This window comes from Citrus clementina, unplaced genomic scaffold (genome assembly GCF_000493195.1).
Source record: "Citrus clementina cultivar Clemenules unplaced genomic scaffold, Citrus_clementina_v1.0 scaffold_8, whole genome shotgun sequence".
Classification (NCBI taxonomy): domain Eukaryota; kingdom Viridiplantae; phylum Streptophyta; class Magnoliopsida; order Sapindales; family Rutaceae; genus Citrus; species Citrus x clementina.
This window is the reverse complement of record NW_006262022.1, coordinates 23,688,479-23,709,892: the sequence shown is the minus strand read 5'-3', so window position 1 is coordinate 23,709,892 and position 21,414 is coordinate 23,688,479. Positions and strand designations below refer to the sequence as shown.

The window sequence follows — 21,414 nt, the reverse complement described above, 5'->3', positions numbered from 1 at the left end:
GTCGTATAGTTTATTTCACAACAAATGACATATCGGTCATGTCTATTTCCTATAAGAGACAAACCGTTCCAGTTCACTCTCTCTATGAACGACTTCTATTCCATACGTCGTATATACTTTGCTCTTTTGAGTGGAACGCAACTGGTGATTTCTTGCTCGAAGTCAGCTTCTGATGCTGGAAAACCTCTCATCAACGGCATATTTATCGAGGCCCATTATAAAATGCCCATCATCAGCCGTTCATTCCATTTATCGCCCACAGCTTACAGTGAACGGATCGAAATCTACATTCGTGATCGAGCGTTGCAATCTGGTAAAATACTCCATGCACAACTGATCGTCAGTGGCTTGGCTCGTTTGACCCAAATAGCCACCAAGCTCATAACTTTCTACACAGAGTGTCAAAACATACACCATGCTCGTATGTTGTTTGATGAAATTCCTAAAACAAATATCCATCGTTGGATTGCCCTCACCGGGGCCTATGCTCGACGTGGCTATCATCAGGAAGCAGTAACTGTGTTTCATGAAATGCATATTCAAGGTCTGAAGCAAAACATATTTGTCATTCCCAGTGTGTTAAAAGCGTGTGGGCATTTGTCTGATATAAGCACTGGAGAGAAAATACATAGCTTAGTGTTAAAACATTCTTTTGGAACTGATGCATTTGTTGTTAGTTCATTGATTGATATGTACTCCAAATGTGGGAGCGTCGAAAAGGCCAAAAAAGTTTTTGATGAGATGGTTGAGAAAGATATAGTGGCAATGAATGCTATGGTTTCAGGGTATGTACAACGCGGACTTGCGACTGAAGCATTGAATTTGGTAGAAGAAATTGGAACACCAAGAGTGAAGCCTAATGTGGTTACTTGGAATACGTTAATTGCGGGGTTTTCGAATAGAGGCGACCAAGTGATGGTTTCTAAGCTATTTCAGTTGATGCGTGCTAATGGGGTTGAGCCTGATGTTGTGTCTTGGACCTCGGTTATATCCGGGCTGGTGCACAATTTTTGTAATGACGAGGCATTTGATACATTTAAGGAGATGTTGAGTCAAGGGTTTTGTCCAACTTCGGCAACAATTAGTAGTATCCTGCCTGCTTGTGCAAGTGCGGCAAACATGAGGCGTGGCAAGGAGATTCATGGGTGTGCTATTGTGATAGGAGTGGAAGGTGATTTGCACGTGAGGAGTGCGCTTGTTGACATGTATGCGAAGTGTGGTTTTATATCTGAAGCAAGAACCTTGTTTGATAAGATGTCCGAGAGGAACACGGTTACTTGGAACTCAATGATTTTTGGATGTGCGAACCATGGGTATTGCGATGAAGCGATTGAGCTCTTTAATCAGATGGAAGAGAGAAAGAAGCATGATCACCTGAGTTTCACAGCGGTTCTCACTGCTTGTTGTCATGCTGGATTGGTTGAACTAGGACAAAGGCTATTCAATATGATGCAAGAAAAATACAAAATTATTCCAAGAACAGAGCATTATGCATGCATGGTGGATCTTCTTGGTCGAGCTGGAAGACTAACTGAGGCATATGAAATGATCAAAACAATGTCGACTGAGCCCGACCTATTTGTGTGGGGAGCATTATTAGGAGCATGTAAGAATCATGGGAATATAGAACTTGCCGAAATAGCAGCTAAGCATTTGTCAGAGCTTGAACCTGAGAGTGCAGCTAACAATATGTTGTTAACGGATTTATATGCCAATGCTGGGAGGTGGAGCAAGGTGACAAGGTTGAAAAAGATGATGAAGAAAAGAAAATTGAGAAAATTTCCTGGGTGCAGTTGGATAGAGGGTGCATGATATGCAAAGAGCTTTTTACACAGCCTATTTAGTATTATCCAAAACTGAAAGAAAGAGTCACGGATGATCAACATTGCTGCCCTTGTCTTGTCTTCGGCTTTGTTCCAGTTCGCATTGCTGAAAAAGTAACAACGGTCGCCTCACGGAACCACAGCAGATAAAGAAGGCCTATGTTGCTAGTAAATTTCAACAGTTGTTCACAAGAGCTTAGATTGCAGCGCCACCAAAGTTATGAGGAAGTTGGCAGGTCCATGCGGTCCGCTGATCACCAGTTCTATTATTTACCCCGATGAATTTCATGACTTCTCGTTCTCTAGCCAATGGCCATTTTCTTGGTTTACACAACGAAATGCCTACTTTTCCTCCAAGATTTAGATTGATTGATTGATCGTAAGATTGATTGATTGATCGTAAGATCGATTTCAACGAGCATTCGAAAGAACCAACCATGACGGGCAGAGTGATGTAAAAGAACTGCAGAGATTTTCTGATAGAGATCAAAGTTATTGTGATATCTTAATTTATTTGATTAAAATAATATTAATTTATTTATATTTAAAATTTTTAGAGAATAATATATTATTATTATTTTTTATTAAATAAATATTTTAAAAAATAAAATTAATAAAATCTTTTAAAAATGCTCTCCTAGAACCCACTCAACAGCCGAAAAGCCATTTCCTCTTTCAATCACCTTTAGAAAAAAGATTATTAAAATAATAACTTGACGTAAAGTTTTCTGCTTTTATTAAAGAATCCTTTTTTTCTTTTTGGATGGATAAAGAATCCTTTCTTTTAAGTTTTAATTCAACATCATCCAGCATTTTTCATTTATTAAAAGTCATCAGGAACCGCCGATTCATTCATCAACCATTTTTTACCATTTGCAGCCATAGATATAAAGAAAGCTCTGTTGTCTAGGTACTCTAAAACGTCACCAAAGAAAAAAGTTAAGTCTGAGCACACATCTGGCTTTTCTTTCCTGATGGCCTCACAAGGTGTCGGATAAGCATGCCATATGTTGGCATCAAAGCACTGACTGATACTGAAGAAAGAAAACAAAATTTCTAATAGCATCAGCCAATTAACTCTTAAGTTGGCATCCCTCAACTACATGTGTACTACACTACTTGCTCTTCCCCTTCTCATCCACTATAAATATTACAAATTTGTTCAAAAAGACAAATAAAGTAGTCCTAAACAACTAACTAAAAAGTTCTTTTTAAAATCTGACACAACTCTGCTTGGCAACCGTCTGCATCTTACAACTGGAGAGGCAAACATACAAAAACATCAGAATTGACAATAATGCAATAAGGTCCATCACCCAACAGAGATGTTTCTAAGTCAAGGTTAATTCAAACCACAGCAGAAACAGGATAAATTTTACTAGCGTTCAAAGGCCTTAGGCTGTGGAAGAATTAAGGGATCAGACAAAATTGTTGCAGACTTCAATTACCCCGAAGTGACACATCTTAATTGGCTAATTAGCATTAGCAGCAAATTGAAGTGGGATTTTCATGCATCTTTCCTCAAATTTTCATATATTCTGTCAAAGATTCTAATGGCATACTCTGCTCTGGAACAATGCGATTGAAAACCCTGCATAGGGTTCCAAAGCTATCTTACTACTAATAAGAAAGCGGCTAGCTAAAACCTACTCCTAACAAGTTGCTGAGAGCTCATATTGCAAGAAGTAATCTGCTGCTGAAAACCAGCAGAGCTGAAATGTGGCCCAGAATACTTGTAAATTAACCTCCTTAACGAAAGTTAACAAAAATGTAAGAGCATGATCAGAACTTCGTCATAGAAGATACTTACACATGCATGTTACAACTCGGTAAATTCAGGAATATATACCCTGATAAGAAGAATCTCATATTTCATTTCACTAAGCACATGTTAGTCGGCCAAAGAATCAACATAAAAAAGAATTTAATAAATAATCAGCTTCCTTTCAATAGCATGGGAAAAGAATAAAGAAATCTCAAAAGAGAGAAGTGATGAAAAGGTGATGAATTCAATGCCCAGCATGGTAGACTACCTTATAAAATTTGCTTTAGTTTGTGTAAACCTTTTATGAACTCAGGTTTGATGCCGAAAAAGAAGTTTTACATGCGGAAAAGCACAGAAGTTAATGACATTTATCAAGAAAGAACAAGTTAAGAATGTACTTTAAAACTTGTTTTCATCTAGGTAGACTTTAACTGGTATGCTAGGAACCTTGCCCCGCAATCAGGCAAATAATAGAATAGATCTACTAAGACAGAGGATGCTGCAAGCTTTGCTGATCCACACCCTACTCCAAATCATGTTAGAAATACACACTAGAAGTGTTCTCAATATAGTTCATGTGAATTCAGTACCCAGCCCGCCACTTCCAAAAGTTCTAAACAAGTTGCTCAAGCTCAGGCAATTTAACCTGAAGGATTAAAGAGAATAAATAAATAAGCATTCTCCTGCTACTGCAGCCTAATATATCAAGTCTGATAAAATCAATAAACAATTAACTGAGAGAAAGACGCAGATAACCTGGTGTCCGTGTTAATATCTTGCTATGAAAGGAAAGCTTCAAACCTGTAAGTTCATTATTAGAAAATTCAAGAACACAAGCCTAATCACTTAAAAGCACATAGCAAAACCATCTGTACATGTAAGAATGGATGCAATGCAATCATAACAAATGAACTAGTAGCAGAGAAAGTTGGCAAACACAGCATTAATTTGTTAATTCTTGAATTTGGCTAGCAAAATGAATTTGCTAGTTGCTAACAAATCTAACTGTAGACACTAATTTGGCATTTAATCCATTCTGCAATCCAATTTAAGACCATTCGCCTAGAAGTTACTATTATTGAACTTGCATCCATGATCAAAATTTTTTAAATGATGTATTTCAAACTACAGAGCAATAAATAGCATACATTACATTAAATCATATAATTAGAAATAAAAATAACCTTTTCCAAGGCTTGAACAGAAATTTCATTTATCACTGGAAGGTGCCACATGCTGCGGGTATGACACAACCGACCCCTGCCCGTGCCCGTGCCCGTACCCGTGCTTATTCACAGACCAGTCTCTCTGCTGATGCATCATATTATTCATCCCCATATTCATATTCATACCCATGCCCATGTTCATATTCATATTGTACATACTCGGGTCAAACCCGTGTCCATGATGAAACCCTTGATGGTTGATCATCCCATACATCGGCGCCGTCATCATCCCCGCGGGAGCACCGTACGCCGCCATCCCCACGTGTCCACTATTACCGCTCCCATTATTACTATTTCCATCATTATTGTTATTGTTATTATTAATACTCCCATTATTGTTATTATTGTTACTGTTACAGAGGTGGCCTACATGGGGCCCGCCGTTGGTACTCTCGTAAGGCAAACACTGGGGCGGCACCGGCGTTGACGCGAACAGCTGGTGATCGGACGACGACGGGTCGTCGTTCGACAGCCCTTGCATCCGCTTCAAGTAAAGGCGGTACTTTTGCAAGTGGCTCGCGACGTTCTCGCGGGTCAATCCCTCGACGTTCATCAGTTGCATGATCGTCTTCGGCACGGCGTTCTTAATCCCTAGATGCGCCACCACGTCAACGAATCGCTTGTGCAGCTGCGGGGTCCACACCAGACGCGGCCGCTTCAGAGTCCTCGCCGACGGATCCTCGTTCGAATTGTCCGTCCTCAGCGCCGAATCCGCCTCCTCCGTACAATCCGGTCTCCTTGACTTCGACCTCGAGTCCGCAAACGACCCGTTTTGGTCCTGTTCTTCCGTTTCGGTAACCATCGGGTCGCGATTCTCCGTTAAGGTCTTTAAGTTATTGCTATTGTTATTGTCCGTCGATGAGAGCGAGTGCGCGCGGCTGCCACGAATCGAGGAGAGCGTGGTCTGCGACGCGCGGTTCACGTCGAGGTGCGTTCGGCAAGGTACGGGTAAGATGCTAAAAGCGGAAGCCAGTTCAGGCGGAATTAACGACTGTGATAACGGCGTTAGATCTGTTCCATTAGGCAATCCCATCTCCCACTCTGGTATCCTCTCGTCATCGCCGTTATAGTCTCCCTTATCGTTAACTTCATACTCCGTCATCCTCACCTCTTCGCCCATTTTTTTAATCAAAATTAAATAATTTTTCTCTTGTAAGATCTGAGATATTAATTAAGGGGAAGATTCGGAGGAGAGAAAATGGGGGGGGAACGACAGTGAAATTTTCTCGGTGGAGTAAAGGAAAAGAGCAAAAAGAGATGAGAAAAAGTGCAATATCTGATTCCAGATCGATCGTGTATCGGCTGCCAACGTGGACGACTCAGCCAGATATTTTTGATCCTCTAAATATCTTTCCCTTGGAAATCAATATCACTCTTTCTATAGCTCCTACTCGCTGTAGCAGATCGCCACCTGTGACCATCCCAATCACATTTCAACACCTAAGTAATCCACCGCCTCATTGGGTAGAACCCACCGTGCGAGATTTCTTTGATTACTAAAGTACCCTTCCTATTGGTTGCGTATTAGGAGCATCCTCGATGGGTGTCTGGGTAAATTCGTGCGGCTAACTTTTCTCATTTTTTTGGAACACCGACTTCGCTCTTTGAGCTTAATGACACTCTCAATATTCGGGTTTGTGGTGATGGACCAATAAGAAAAGAGGATGCTGCGGACAGCTGGAGGCTGAAAAGTGGACGAGTCGTGGCAGCAGAATCAAATGTGGTTGGTTTGCCTAACGAATAGATGATGTGAGAATCGTTAGATGGAACCGTTTGCGAGGATCCGTCCTGGGGTATTGCGATGGAGTATGTATATGTCCTGAGACAAATGAAGCTAAAGATGCGTACAAGTCTATCTCAGACAACGAAACCAGAAAGTTCACGTTCATTAATTAAACTGATGTAAAGAAAAGAGCAAAGTGCGTGCTCTTTGCGAATGAGAAAGAATACGGAGTTTATTTCATAATCTGTATTGTATTATATTATATTATATTAATTTTTAATTATATTATATTTAGTGTTGTATTTATACTAATTTTTTTACGAATAATTTAAATTATATTTTAAAAAATTTATAAGTACTTGAAAAAAAATTCTAAATATAAAAGTCTTAAAATTACAACAATTCTCTTCATTCCATAATAAAACAATAGGTCCCTGTTCATACACTTTGAGATGACTACAACTTGTCCAAAACCAATTTAGTCAGAATGTGCTGCTGCAACTTACTCTAGTTGTCCCCAATCTCATTCAACTTCTCACCATCCATCACTCTCCTCTCAACATCTCAACATCGAGTGCCGCCAATCCATTTCCCATTCCCAGCTTCAACATCTCCCGTCTCAATAATTCACTCAATCATTTCGCATCCATCTTGCTATTTACTTTCTCTTTAGCTTTGGTTGTAGAATACAACTTTATTTTTTTACTGCTCCTTTTACTACCTTGTTTAGGCAAAGCCTAGGGGTGGACTCTAGACTTTAAAGTACTCCAGACTAAATTAAAAAAAAGAATTATATTATAAAGTGAACATAAAATTTCATAAGTAAAAAAATAAAATACACCTAATAAGTTTTAAAAAAAATTATTTCAAAAAAATACTGCTAAAATTGTACTTTTCAAGACTTCAAACAATGGAATTAATCAATTATACAATCTAAATCAATAGTATTTGTAATTTCTTTTTCAGTATAGACAACCATATAATCTGAAAGAAACTTATTTTTCATCTTACTGCGAAGTGATATCTTGATAAGGCTCATAGCTGAAAATACACTCTCTGTTGTGGTTGTAGAAACTGGAATAGTCAACATTAGATGAATTAGTCTATCAATCAAGAAATAGTGTTGCGACTTTTTTATTTCAATTAATCGTCGACATAACTCATAAAGTGAAGTAACTTTTCGAAAAAAGTGGATGAGAAAGCACATCAAACTTATATTGTTCCAACTCTTGTCTCAAAGCAAGAATCTCATTTGCACTGAAATCATAAGGATAAAATTTCTTAACAAGATAACAAATACGATCTGTATCAAATAATTTAAACTCATCAATTGGATCCAAAGCTGAGCTTGGAGTAAGGAGTTCCATAGTTTGCTTTGGAACCTAGTTTTTAACTCTGTCAATTGAAAATCTATTACAACATTAACTATATTAAAGTGATAATGATGCTCAACTGTAACGTAATCTTTTTGTTCCTATACCTTCCATACAACAAACCCTCATATCAGGCACAGTAATGTCATGCTTTCCACAAAATGATACCACACTTCTAATAAAATCATCACAACCATTATCTCGAAATTCTTACAAAAGCCTTTCAGTACTTGTGACATAATTCAAAGCATTCAAAATGTCTAAAGATTTTGTCTGTAAGGCTCGGCAAAGAATATTAGAGATTCTAAGAACTTTATGTAACAAAAGCAAAATAAACACAAACTCGAAGGATGTCATCTCTCAATACGCACATTTAGCTTCTCCACACATATCTTGAGTAGGTCCATCATTAATCATCTTTCTTAGAACTTCAAGAGTTGCACCAAACATCTCAATAAACCTACTAACTTAAGTAAAATGTGAGCTCCAACGAGTATCTCTGACCCTTTGTAAAGTTCAGACTTGATTAGCACATGTTCTAGTCTCAAGCTCTTCTGAAACTATTGATTCTACAATTTCTTTCTCTTTAACAGCTTTTAACTCAACATAACGTTTGAAAGAAGTATTAATAAACTTGACAATAGAGCTCAAGCTGGAAAAAAAATAATCATACCTCATGCACTTCTTTAAATACTACAACTAATACAAGTTGTAGTCAATGAGCAAAGCAATGTACATAATAAGCATATGGACAATCATTAAGAAATAAAGATTGTAATCCATTTCATTCTCCCGTCATATTACTAGCACTATCATACCCTTGACCTCTTAAATTTTCAATTAAAAGATTGTATCAAGCAAGAACATTACATATCTCATTTTTTAGGAGAGAGGCCTTTATGTTATCAACATTCACAACTTCAAAGAAACATTCTCTAATAAACCCATCACAATCAATATATCTCAAAATAATAGTCATTTGCTCTTTGTGAGATTCATCGAGTGCTTCATCAACAAGAATACAAAATTTACCATCCCTAATTTCCTCATGAATTTTGTGTTGCACTTTATTAGCAAGAATATTCAATAACTCCTTTTGAATCTTAAGAGCTATGTATTGGGCATTTTTAAGAGCATTTTCTAACACAATTTTATTAATCTCCTTATTCATTGTTGCTAACAACTTGATTACTTTAATAAATTTTTCATGATTAAGAGAATTAACCAACTCATCATGACCTCTAAAAGCACAAGCTTGTTTTGTTAACCACTTGGTAGCTATTATTAAGGTTTTTAGCCGCAATCTATTCTCTAAAACTTGCTTTGAAGATTGTGCATTCATTCTTTTATCAATATGTCTATATGGATCATTTAAATTGCTCCACTTTACCATGGCGGCATTGTGAAAAGAACCATGACTCCCTTCATGTAGTGCAAAAAGACATTTTTTGTCGCAAGAAACATACTTCTAATTTTGACAACCATCAGCAATAAATGCATCATACTTAGTTGATGCATCGTGAAAAAGAAAGCATGAAAAACAAAATGTTTTGTCTTTTGATACGGAATACTCAAACCAGCGAAATTTTGAGAACTAAGAAAATTGAAATCGTCGATTTTGCATACCATGTTTAGTCGATAGGTACTTTTGTAGCTCGGGTTGAAATGATCTCATATTTATGTATGCTATCCGCACATCTTCTCGTTTGTCAATGGGATAAGCTTTGATTGAAATGCGCAATCCGGTGTCATGTTCTAAATAAGGGGTGTCAATAGTGGATGGAATATCGACTTTCTCAAATTCAACCCTTTGAGACATAGGAGAACTTGAGGCATCAATATTGCATGGAGAACTTGCCTCATTTGATGATTGACGACCATTTACTTTGGCAAAGAATGAAATGAGAGTTTCTTTTAGTTTGGATTTGTAGGACATTATAACCTATAATAACACAAAATTATATAAGAATTGATAAATTAATTAATAATTACAAGCCTAATTAGCATACTTAAATAAAATAAACAATTAAAACTTGTTCATCTTTGTAATTTTTAAAAAAATTATAAGTGAAAAAATAACAACAATAAGTTTTTGCTTAAAATGCTCTCTTGCAATTGTTCCAACAATAATATATACAATTATTATTATTATTATACACACACACACACACACACATATATATATATGTATGTATGTATGTGTATATGCATAAGTGTGGGTGTGTGTATATTAACTAACTCTAATTTTTGACCAACACATTGTACTATTGCATAGTTATTGAATTCAGTTCGCTTGAGTTTTACCAACTAACTTCCAAGACACAACATTGATTTGGAATATATGGACAGAAATCAAAATTGATACTTTTCAAAATAATGAATCAAAACAAATTATAGAGCAAATCAGCAAAACCAATTACAAAAAATAAATAATCAATAAGAAATTCAAAATAATGAATCAAAATAAAGTATCACCAGTACAAAAAGCCATAAAGCCAATAAGAAATTTATAAGTTCTGAAAGCAATTTATATAGGTTCTGAAAGCAATCAAAGCATTCTAGTACAAAAAAGTATAAAGCCAACCAAATTAGACGACCATGAAGATAAGAAATCGTGAAGGGGACCGCCGATCTTTTTTAATTCTTGGCTTTAGTATTGTTGTCGGTGAAAGGGAGAGAAATTGGAAAAGTGAATTAGGTAAAGTGTTTTTTACTTTGAATGGCACTCTTGTAATTAATTGTTGGTGGCCTATTTGTAAATTAACTAACATATTTGATTTTGATTTTTTTCTATGCCGGGCTGCAGCCCGATAGAGCCCACTAAAGGATCCGCCACTGGCAGAGCCAGCTTATTATCTTGTATAGGCAAACCCAGAACTATAAAAGGAGGAGGGTCAAATTTCTCCTTCTTCAATCGGGACGAAGACCCACACCCACTCGGCTCACTCAGAGCTAAGCGTTTGGAGCTGTGTGTTTTTCGCTTCTGGGCCTTCGCTGATGATTGGCTTGATGATGAAATTGGACGTGTCGGGAAACAGAGTCGCGTTTTCCTTGTAATCATCTTCTATGTCTAAAACTGATTCGCAGTATTTCAAAGGCAATTCGGGTTCGTGCTCTTGAACGGCATCGTTTTGTTCTGATGCCTCTTCCTCGCTGGAGAATGGCGGAGGAGGGTGGTTTGCGGCGGGCTTTTTTCTGGGCCTTCGAGAGAATGAATCATCAATACAGATGAGAGAGGTGAAACGAAGGAATTGATACAAAGGAGTTTAGTTTTGCAATTTTTATTTTTCTCTTTATCTTTTTTTACACTTACTATTTTTCAGTTTATTTTATGCGAGTTTGACTACATGAAAAGATAAGTTGACCACATTAAAATATAATGAGGAGTTATTACTAAACATGTTATAACATTATTGTAATACTACGAGGCATTTTAATAGCATAGAGAAGCGTCAAACATTCCCACAATTAATATGGGAGGTCACGGCCGTACTAGCCATGTGGTTTGAAGTTGCTGGCGACCAGCCACACAGGCCTAAGATCCAGTGTCAAAGCCCAATCTTTCTTAACCCACCGAAGCTTGCCGTCAGTTTTAGGTCCATTTAAAATTATTATTTTTACAAGGTTAAGACCTAATATTAAAAAGTTAAAAGTTAATTTTAGTGTTCCGTAAATTTTTCTTTTAGAAATTACTTTTGATAAAATCACTTTATTCTACAGAAGATTTTCAAAAACAAAGAAAAAGAAACTTTTTAAAATCTAATTTTGTACTTAATATGATTTCATATATACCCTCATATACATTATGAAAATCCAAAGTTATCCTTATTAATTCAGATATAAAATCATTAATTTTGAAGAGTTATTATTATTCGCAGTTATATGGAGTTAACAAACTAAAATTAAAAAAAATTATTTATTTTAGTTACTAATTATTATATATAAAGTACACAATAAAAAATATTTTATATTCAACATTATATTTAATTCATTCATTCATTTACAATCTTAAAATAATTTAACAATAGGATCTACTATATACATACAGCTACTTTTAATACTCAATGTTCTTAAAAGAAAATTTTACTAAATATTTTCAAAATTTTTTATTTTTACAACACAATTAATAGCAATTATTTTAAAATTTACAGTATTACTAAATTGGTCCTTAAACAATGACAAGGATGTAGTTTCTCAAATCATATCGAATAAGACCTTAACAATAATTAACTCCCACTAAAATGATTAAACTACTCCTTTAGCGTTGAATTTTGACAATCACAGTATAATAATATTGTTACTCTACATCAAAAGATGTTTTAGTCATATTATTAATTACTTCTCTTTTAATATTTACAGATAAAGAATTCAAGTTTTTCATACGTATTTAAGAGAATGATTTTTATCAATTGATTATATTTAAATTTAGCTTATTCTAGGTTTCATTATCTCTCTACATCTTAGTTGAAACATAACATGGCGCTATCAAGGTAAGATTTCGCAAATTTCTTGTCGTAAAAATATCACCATATTGTATAATATTCATATCCCAAAAAGGAAAATAGATTTACTTTACGTTAGGGATCTATTTGGTATAAATAAACAAACTATGTGCGTACGTAAAGAATCATAAAAGTGAAGGGACTCTTATATGATTTGCTATCCCATTTCAGATTACGTTGCAGATATCCTTGACGCCTATCTGCAGCTTGAAAGCTACTGCCACTGAGGAAAGCTTCTGCTGCCACGATAGCAGAGGAACAGAGAGAGAGCGAGAGAGAGATTATTGGGTGTTGGGTGAAGGTAGTGGCAGCAGATGAATCATGGCTTCTTCTTCTCCATCAATATCTCTATCTCGGCCACCAATAATCACTTCCATTTTGAACCCAAAACCGAGTCGCCATTTTCATAGATGTACAGTATCTTTTTCAACTATCTACTGTTCACACACAGAGTTAGCAGCAAAAGCCATCCATTTTCACAACCCATGTCGTGGAATTGCTCAAAAGAGAAGCAAAATTTGGAGAAGCAATGCTACTTCAGGAGAAGTTTTGCCCACAGAATCCACTCCCCTCGAGACCTCTCAGGAGATGGTCTCTTCCACTGGTGATGAGAGTTTATCCAGCGTCATTTCAGTTCTCCTCTTTGCTGCTTTCATTGCATTGTCTATTCTCACTATTGGGGTAAAAAAAAAATTTTAATTTATTTGGTTCTTTTCCGTAAGCAAATTTGCAAATGTATTGCCTTCATACAGTAATGCAACAAAAGTTGTCATTTTGGGATGTGGGGTTGGCACTACTAATTTTGGGGGTTTGTTTTGGATTTGTAGGTAGTTTACATAGGTGTGACAGATTTCTTGCAGAAGAGGGAGAGGGAGAAGTTTGAGAAAGAAGAGGCAGCTACGAAGAAGAAGAAGAAGGTTAAGGCAAAACCAAGGGCTGGGCCAAGAGGATTTGGACAAAAGATTGATGATGATGACGATTGATTGGTTTTGCGGTTTCTCCATGTAAGCTAACGTTAACCTAGCTTTTGCTAGACTAGTGTTGTGTTAAAGCAATTGGTCGCTTCAAATTATTCTCGAGACAGTTTTGGGAATGTGATGCGGATGCGAGTTAGAAATGAGAATGTATATTTTCGAAATTTGATTTGCTATTGCTCTCCATGGTAGTGATTCTTTTTGAAGTAACAAGAATTAATGAAGCGCAATGGAGAAATTAAATTATATATCTGGTTATTCTGTCAATGTGTGACTATATTGTTGTTATTTGGAGTTGCGAATTTAGAGTTAAACAGAAGTAACAATCAGTGGTGTAAAGGCTATTTTCATGCTACAAGTGTGTAAGATTCCATGAATTGTCAGTTACTTCAGAGGTTGTAGATTCTCTTCTTAACCTTGCCAGATTGTTCGGTTGATTATTTATATTCTGTTACAGGAATTTACATTATTGTAGGGTAGGGGTGTATGAGCCTGCTTTCTAAATCTAAGGGTCTTGATGATTCAGCACTAAAAGAGACTCAATTTTTGAGTAACTGATAAAGCCTCTAGCTGAATCAATTTTACTAGTTCAATTGAAAATTTATGATTTTTATCTTTGAATTTGGTAAAGAAGAACCCTTTTTATGTTATGATCTCTTTCTTGTTCAAGTACAAATAATAGCCATTTTGTTTACAAAATGGAATGTGATCAACATAAAGGCTTGAGACGAACCACATCAACACATAATTGAAATCAAGATTCAAGCGCAAAGAAATTAACAATTTGACCTTAAAAGAAAATTATTCTTTTCAGGGAAAAGAAAAAGTCAAAAAACATACATTAAAAAGGAAAACTCTGGCCTCAGCTAAGACATCAACAGCTCTCCACATTGGCAACATTTTGTACAGTCACGGGATGATATTAACTACCTCAACATTTAGTCTTTTTTTTTTTACACCCTTAAAAACCTAAGTAGTCTTTCATTTCATTTTTTATCTCCTCCGCATGGGCATCAGGTGTACTCAACATCTGAACCCCAGCTTGCACGACTCTACGTATAAACCGTAAACTACAGAATGTACACTTTCCAAGTACAACCAACAACTTTATTTTTGATCCCCTCGTACCCATCTTAGAAGAGATAGGTAGAGTCATTGCTCTAAATACCAGGAGAAAGAAAGAGAAAAAGAGGAAGCTCACACTAGCCTCAGTTAGCTGTACAGACAACTTTCTTTCCTATGCCACCTAAGCAGGGTGTGGAGACTGAGCAGCAATTCTGCGTTCTGCAAGTAGATTAATAATCCACAAGTTAGTTGGCTCATCATAGATGGAAGGATTCAACATCAACATTTTACTCTCGTAAGAAATCTTCCCAAAGGCAGCCAACCCAGCACTCCCTTATCTTTATGGAAATGAACATTTATTTATTTTTAAAAAGGGGTCTTCTGGCATCCAGGGTGCTTAATGTACGTGTTGGGTTATCAGGCCAAGGTGGTGGTGATTTAGTGAGCTCATACATTAGTAATTATAAGGGAAAGAATAAGTACCCCCAGCAGCAACAAGTTTCTCTACACGTGCAACAATATGCTTCCCATACGTGTACTTCTTTAATGCGTTCAAATGAACTTTAATTCGTGAAAGAATCAGCTCGCGTTGTTGGTCCTCACAAGTCTCCAAAACTTTTTGTACAACGTAGTTTGCAAACTGATCTTTCATCATTGCCTGTAAGAGAAACAACATCATACAGTATGGAAATAACTAATAAATCAGGAAATAGGAGCACCATAATGCCAAAAGTTGACTTCTAAGTTTTCCTTTCATCAAAGATATGAGGAAATAGCTAGCTGAAGAAAACATTAAACGCAGGACACGATCTAAACTCAGAAGTCCTCTTTCCAAATACTTAAGAAGCAGATACCTGATCAACTAATATGAAAGCATTACTACCTTCTAATCAAAGCTTTCAAGTCAGAAGAAGAGTTAAATACTATAGATTGATTGAACACAAGACATTATGCAACTTAAAACTTAATAAGAAGTTTCATCTAACCTTTCAGTGGAAACCAGCAACAGAACATTGTGGCTCATTTATGTTACAAGAGTTTAAAAGAAAATGAGAAATAACCTATTGCTTTTATCAAATTAATAAATACATAACAATCCTGTTAGAAGGTCAGAAATTTGACACACCTGAAGAGGCTCATTTTCATCTGTAGAGCCAAGCATCTCGTCCACCAGCAACTGACGTTCATTAGGGCCTCCAAAAGTTAAACACTTCTCCACAACATTGGAGGCAAACTTCTGCTGACTCATTTGCACTATCTTTCCAGCTAATTCCTCAATTATAATAGAACGCTCATGAGGCTTTCCATGCTCCAGAACATGCTGTTAAATGGGTTCCAGGAATCAATTCAAGTACTCAATATTGTACAAAAAACAAAGAATTCCCAAACACTAAATAACACAAGAAACTATAATTTGTATGAGAAAATAATAAAAGATTTCACACTGAAAGTTTCAAGTAAAGTTAACAAACCTGGACCACGTAATTGCCATACTGATCCTGTGCCAGCATGCTAACAGATCCTAAAATTTCATCCATAACCTTACTCTGTGTTTTGGAGTCCTTGCAGTGCTCAAGTATTCTCTGCCAGACAAAAAGCAAAAACAATATAAAATAGAAACAATTCTGAAATTCCGCCCACAACCCCCCCCCCCCCCCCCCCCCCCCCCGCGCGCAAAAAAAAGGGCAGTACAGAAAGTAAAACAATTAAGCAAGAATCTGAACCTGTATCACACGACACCCATAAGGATGGGTGGAAAGGGTAACGACTTGGTCGAAGAATGTTGTGACAATAAATTGAATATTCTCCTCAGGAACACATTCAATACACTTCTGAATGACATGATTTCCATTTTGGTCACGTACACAGCGCATCACATGACCATCGAGCTCTTCAACCATTTTAATCTTCTGATCAAGATCAACAACTTCAATGGCCTGTGTGGTTGGACAAAGCATAAAACTGTTAAAACCTTCATCACAAACACAACAATAGTTATTCAATATGCATTAACTCTTTGATGGAACTTGCTTTCGTATAAACTCAATGCAGTGCAGAAAATATGCATATGAGAAGGTGAGGAATCACATGAAATGAAAGTATTAATTTTAAAAATAAATAAATAAATGCAGTTTCAACTAATGGTACCTTCTGGATCACACGACAGCCATACATTTGAAGGCTAAGGGTTAAAACATGACCAAAGAGCTTGTTTGCCAATTCTCTTCGTTGAGATGCAAGTCCATGCTCAAAAAACTGAACAGACAGAGATATTTATTACGCAAAATTGAACGAATTGAACAGAGAACCAACAAGATTAATACTCAACAAAGCACAAGTACAGGTACCTTCTGAATGACATAATTACCAAATACATCAGTCATCAAAGCAAGAGCTTGGGGCATGATTTCTTGATAAACCATGTTTTTCTCTTCTGTTGTGGCTGTTTCAAGTTTTTGTTGAATGAATCGGCTACCATACTGATCCGCACTGTTCACACACAATGTACAAAGGCAGAAATCAATTTAGGACGGCAGAAAAATGGAGCATCAGATGAGCTAGGAGCATTGCATACCTGAACTCAACAACGTGACCAGCAATTTCAGAAAGTTCAAAACACTTTGTTTTGTTGCTCTTAAACTCTTCCAGCAAAGAGGATCCAAAGCTCTCATCCATGCTAGCGTCCAAATGCCAAGGTCCCATGACACCCCCAGCTAAGTTCCTCATCCCAGCAAAACGCAAGTTTGGATCATTGTGTCTGATAGGACTACCAGGCCCAACTGGGGAGTTTGGAATTACAGGATTTGCCAGAGGACTTCCAGGATAGGACATGCCCAGGCCAAATCCAGGAGTTCCACAATAACCATGATGATTAGAACCACTAGATTTACTGCCTAACGGACCACCATACTGAGATTTCTGAGGTGAAAGAAGAACTCCGAGATAAGCTTTCTGGAGCTCAAGTAGATTCATGTATGAATTGCCAAGGAAGTTCCTATCCACCGAGGGATCATTCAGAGCAGCAAGTTGTGCTGCATACTCAGATGACCTCAAGTACTGTAGATACACTGGATCAACAAAAGGGAACTGAAGAGCACCCCCTCCCATTTGACTTCCCGCTCGATTAAGATTATGTGATTCAGATGCAGCTGATAGATTCTGTCCAGAAGCAAAGCCTCCTCCGAGCACTCTTGAGTCCATTCCAGGGACTGCCATAGCTGATGCTGCAGCAACATTTTCATACAATGGTGGCAGATTACCAGCGCCAAGTTGGCCAGCCATGACAGAGGCCATAGATGGACTCAGGGCGTAACCACCCAGACCATAGTTAGGCAAATTATCCACATTCTGATACTGAGAATTCAAGCCACCTCCCCCATTAAGAGTGGATGTAGGAGATCCTTTCAAGTATGAGTTGCTAGTAGGAACAGCAGGTTTTTGTAATTCAACACGCCTATCAGTTAACAAGGATGCATTATTCAGGTCCAACCCACCTCCATTGCTCTTTGCCAGGTCAGAATAAGACATTTTCGCTGATTGAAGACCAGGAGGCATTTGCAAATTCCCAGAATCAGACTTTTTCATGTATTTATTTTGCTTGATGTGATTCTGACCACCTTGTATGCCATGCAAATAATTTTGATGATTTTCAATATCTTGTTCAATCTGTGATGGTAGTTGATTATCTTCATTCAATACACCATTTGTTGACAAGTTCATGCCTGACAAAGCAGCTACAAGATCTGCAGACTCATTTATTCCAGACGAGACACCAGAAAATGAATTTGAACTAGTCATGCCTCTCTTTTCAGAGGCTCCAACTCTTCCGCTTCCAATAGCCGTTGGACAAGGACTAGGAGCTCTAGCAACAAGTTGAGGATCAGGTGTGGTACTTCTAGACAAGGAAGAACCTAGGACAGCTGCATATGTATACGATGAAGGTGGACCAATGGTCTGGACAGCAGATGTGCCTTGAACATTTGCACCAGATTTCAAGTCATGCCTCAAATTAGCCAGTTCGGCTTCAGCCGAACTAATGGACTCAATGCTTTCATCGAAAGCATTACGGCTAGCTGGACGAGAAGGATTTCCTGTAACAGGAGTTGCTCTTCCCAAGTCATCCTGCATAGATATTAAACAGTAATTCAGCATTTAAAAAACTATACCAAAAAAGATCAATCAAAAACCAGAATGAGCTATTACGTAACAATTCATCAACCAATCACTAACTAAAATAGACAAGTTGCAATATCATAACCAATTTAAAACAAAAAAATTAGACCAGTGATAATTTTCAGATAGCATGTTATATGCTTGTTATTATCAAAGAGAATAATGGAAAATAGTATCAGATTTTAAAAAATATTTGGCACACTGTTCAATAGTCCATTCTCACACTCCATACAATCAATCTGCAGTGTATTTATATTGTTATAATTCCCATCAACAATTTAGAAGGAGGTCCAAAGCAGAAGCAGATTGATGATATGCCTATCTGAATTTCACTAGCTTTTGAAAAATCATTATGTAACTTTAATGAAAATTCCAAAACTCATAGTGTGCATAAGGAAGCACGTCAAACATATTTTCGTCAGTTTTCCTATAAGGAGATAAAATATACAAAGCTATAACATTGTATAAAAGCGTGGATTAAAGTTATTTGTTATTTAATGGGAACACCTAACTGCTAGTTGTAAGCTTCAGATAAGAGAGAGAGGGGGAAAAAAAAAAGGATAAAATGAATGCACTTCACAAGTTAAATCTAAATACCAAGCATAATGGGCAACTATATAACTGGATTCCGTACTCAAGGTTCCAACTCCAAGTAATTCATGCACTTGCCTCACTAATACAGTATGACTTTGATTCTAGAGTACAAACACATCATTTAGTGGTAAAATCCCTAAAAATGGATATGGTCTAGTGCTATACAAACTATATTTATGACCATAAGAGATGGAAACCAAGGTGGATCAGAAGAAAAAAAGTACAAACTAAAAGAAAGTAAAACATGACACTTGTCATGAAGCTAGATTACAAGAAAATAATGAATTTGCTGCGAGGGGGAATTAATAACATGTTGCACTTCAATGAATTAATAAGTCAAAGTTCACCAAATGGGAAAGAAAAACACAATCACAACTCTTAACGACAGACGGCATATAGCCCGCTTTCAATTTGAAAACAGATTTAGCACCGTACAAATGTTGAAGTTCAATCATATACAACATTTTACATGTCAAAACCCAACAGGGAGAAATAAATGCTGCAACAGAAAAAAAGAAAGCACAGCCAGAGATAACGCAACAAATCATCAACAGAAAAACCATATATCGCAACAAAACAAATACACAACGGACAAGCTCAATAATTAAAGACACTGTGAAAGCAAGGTTAATCAAAGCAACACCTGGAAGATTTCAGCAAGGCTCTTCTGTTTGCTCCCCAGTCCTATCCCCGACAAGCCAATGAGTCCATCACCGCCCCAATCTGCTGAGCTACGAAGTTTTTCCTGTGCACTCTCACTCTGCTGTTTCCTTGTATCAAACCCTGGTGGCATTGAAAATAAGGACCTGTTGCCGCCACTACCACTATTACCAGCTCCTCCATTCACTTTCCGCCTATCGTCCAACTCACCTAACATTGAACTCTCTCCTCTCAATCTCTGTGCAAACCTCCAATCTTCCTTCGAAAGTAAAGGAGGCGGAAGCCTGGGGTTCAGATTCACATTCGAGTAATAGTACGAAAGATAAGCTGGATCAGACCTAAGCTCCTCCTCAGATGAAAAACCATTATTATTCCCAGCTTTAGCCCTAGACAGCTCTGAGAAAGCCATGTTGTTATCAGCAGCACCAAATAACCCACCAACTGCACTCAACGACCCCTCAACAGTTGGTGGCGCTGAGCCACTCCTATACAAGTTAAGCTCACGCTCACAATCATCAGTCTCTTGCCTACGCTGTTCACGCAGTAACATACCTATTTCCTTCTCAAAATCATCACCAAACGAACCCTCGCTGTTCCCTATCATTGGCCTCCTTCCCAATTCAGATAACATTCTCCAAAAACCCTAATTGATCATAACCCTCCTAACAAAACTCAAAAATAATAACCACCCAGATGCGCTAATCAAGCCATAAAACTCAAAACATTGTCAAAATCAAAACCTTTAATCACATAACACCTAAACCCCATATGTCCAACCCCCAAAAAAACTCAACTTTACGCCAACAAAAATCAAAACTTCAACCACCTAAGCTAATAATATCAATATAAAACACAAAACCCAGATGATCAAGCAACAAACTAATATCAAAACATGGATTATCTTCCTCTTGATATGATTTCATAAATTAAAGGAGACAATTTTAATTTTATGCATCATGTTACAAAAACTGTTGCAAGAACACCCAAAAAAAATGAAGTGATCAGGGTAAGCTTAAAAGAACAAGATAGAGAAACAACGAGATTAAACTGGCGGCGATTGGTTCTTACAAGAACCCTTAGGGTTTTGTTAGAGAATTGCAGATGGGGATTAAATACAGTGATAGTAAAAACAACTGTTATTATTATTATACGTTCTTTTTTCTTTTTCTTTTTTTTTTGAAATTGGGAAAAAAACACTCTTTATAGTTGCAATATATATAGTGTCCTAAGAATTAGGTTTGATTGACCAAAAAATAACCAACTGATGTTAGATAAAATTTTCCTTTTCCTTTTCCTTTTTCTTTTTCTTTTTCCAGAGATAATGATGCTTTAATTTCCTCGTGTTCTTAAAACAGGAATCTGTAACGGACACCTCAGCTCTTTAGATTCGATGCCCTTAAGGTGAAAATTGAAAAATTGAAGTACAGTATAAATGCACTTAGCTACCCTCTAGATTTCCCCCCCCCCCCCCCCCCCCCCTTTTTATTTTTCTTCCCCCATTCTCCCTTTTTTTTCTTTTTTTTTTTTTTTTTTTTC

General features: G+C 36.9%; 4 protein-coding genes across 5 annotated transcripts; 2 read left to right on the top strand and 2 right to left on the bottom strand.

The window, feature by feature from the left end:
• The first annotated feature begins 77 nt into the window (after positions 1–77).
• On the top strand, positions 78–2,206 carry LOC18034518 (pentatricopeptide repeat-containing protein At5g59600). Its single transcript, XM_006424820.2, has one exon. It carries the CDS (start codon positions 85–87, stop codon positions 1,810–1,812), a length of 1,728 nt encoding a protein of 575 aa, XP_006424883.2. The 5' UTR covers positions 78–84; the 3' UTR covers positions 1,813–2,206.
• Positions 2,207–2,721: 515 nt separating this feature from the next.
• On the bottom strand, positions 2,722–6,278 carry LOC18035661 (transcription factor LUX). Its single transcript, XM_006424817.2, has 3 exons — positions 4,773–6,278; positions 4,345–4,389; positions 2,722–4,234 (listed from the first exon to the last, which is right to left on the bottom strand). Exon 1 carries the CDS (start codon positions 5,932–5,934, stop codon positions 4,798–4,800), a length of 1,137 nt encoding a protein of 378 aa, XP_006424880.1. The 5' UTR covers positions 5,935–6,278; the 3' UTR covers positions 2,722–4,234; positions 4,345–4,389; positions 4,773–4,797.
• Positions 6,279–12,603: 6,325 nt separating this feature from the next.
• On the top strand, positions 12,604–13,662 carry LOC18034550. Its single transcript, XM_006424815.2, has 2 exons — positions 12,604–13,093; positions 13,240–13,662. The coding sequence occupies exons 1-2, from the start codon at positions 12,734–12,736 to the stop codon at positions 13,393–13,395; spliced, it is 516 nt and encodes a 171-aa protein (XP_006424878.1). The 5' UTR covers positions 12,604–12,733; the 3' UTR covers positions 13,396–13,662.
• Positions 13,663–14,125: 463 nt separating this feature from the next.
• LOC18034133 (pumilio homolog 2) lies at positions 14,126–21,132 on the bottom strand. 2 transcript variants are annotated; one of them, XM_006424813.2, is made up of 9 exons: positions 19,862–21,128; positions 17,027–18,573; positions 16,800–16,941; positions 16,600–16,707; positions 16,176–16,388; positions 15,924–16,034; positions 15,578–15,772; positions 14,935–15,109; positions 14,126–14,670 (listed from the first exon to the last, which is right to left on the bottom strand). In XM_006424813.2, the coding sequence occupies exons 1-9, from the start codon at positions 20,507–20,509 to the stop codon at positions 14,633–14,635; spliced, it is 3,177 nt and encodes a 1,058-aa protein (XP_006424876.1). In that variant the 5' UTR covers positions 20,510–21,128; the 3' UTR covers positions 14,126–14,632. The 2 variants fall into 2 exon arrangements, with proteins under 2 accessions (XP_006424876.1, XP_024034377.1); XM_024178609.1 differs by lacking the exons at positions 14,126–14,670; positions 14,935–15,109; positions 15,578–15,772; positions 15,924–16,034 and having other exon boundaries at positions 16,240–16,423; positions 19,862–21,132.
• Between the last annotated feature and the right edge of the window lie 282 nt (positions 21,133–21,414).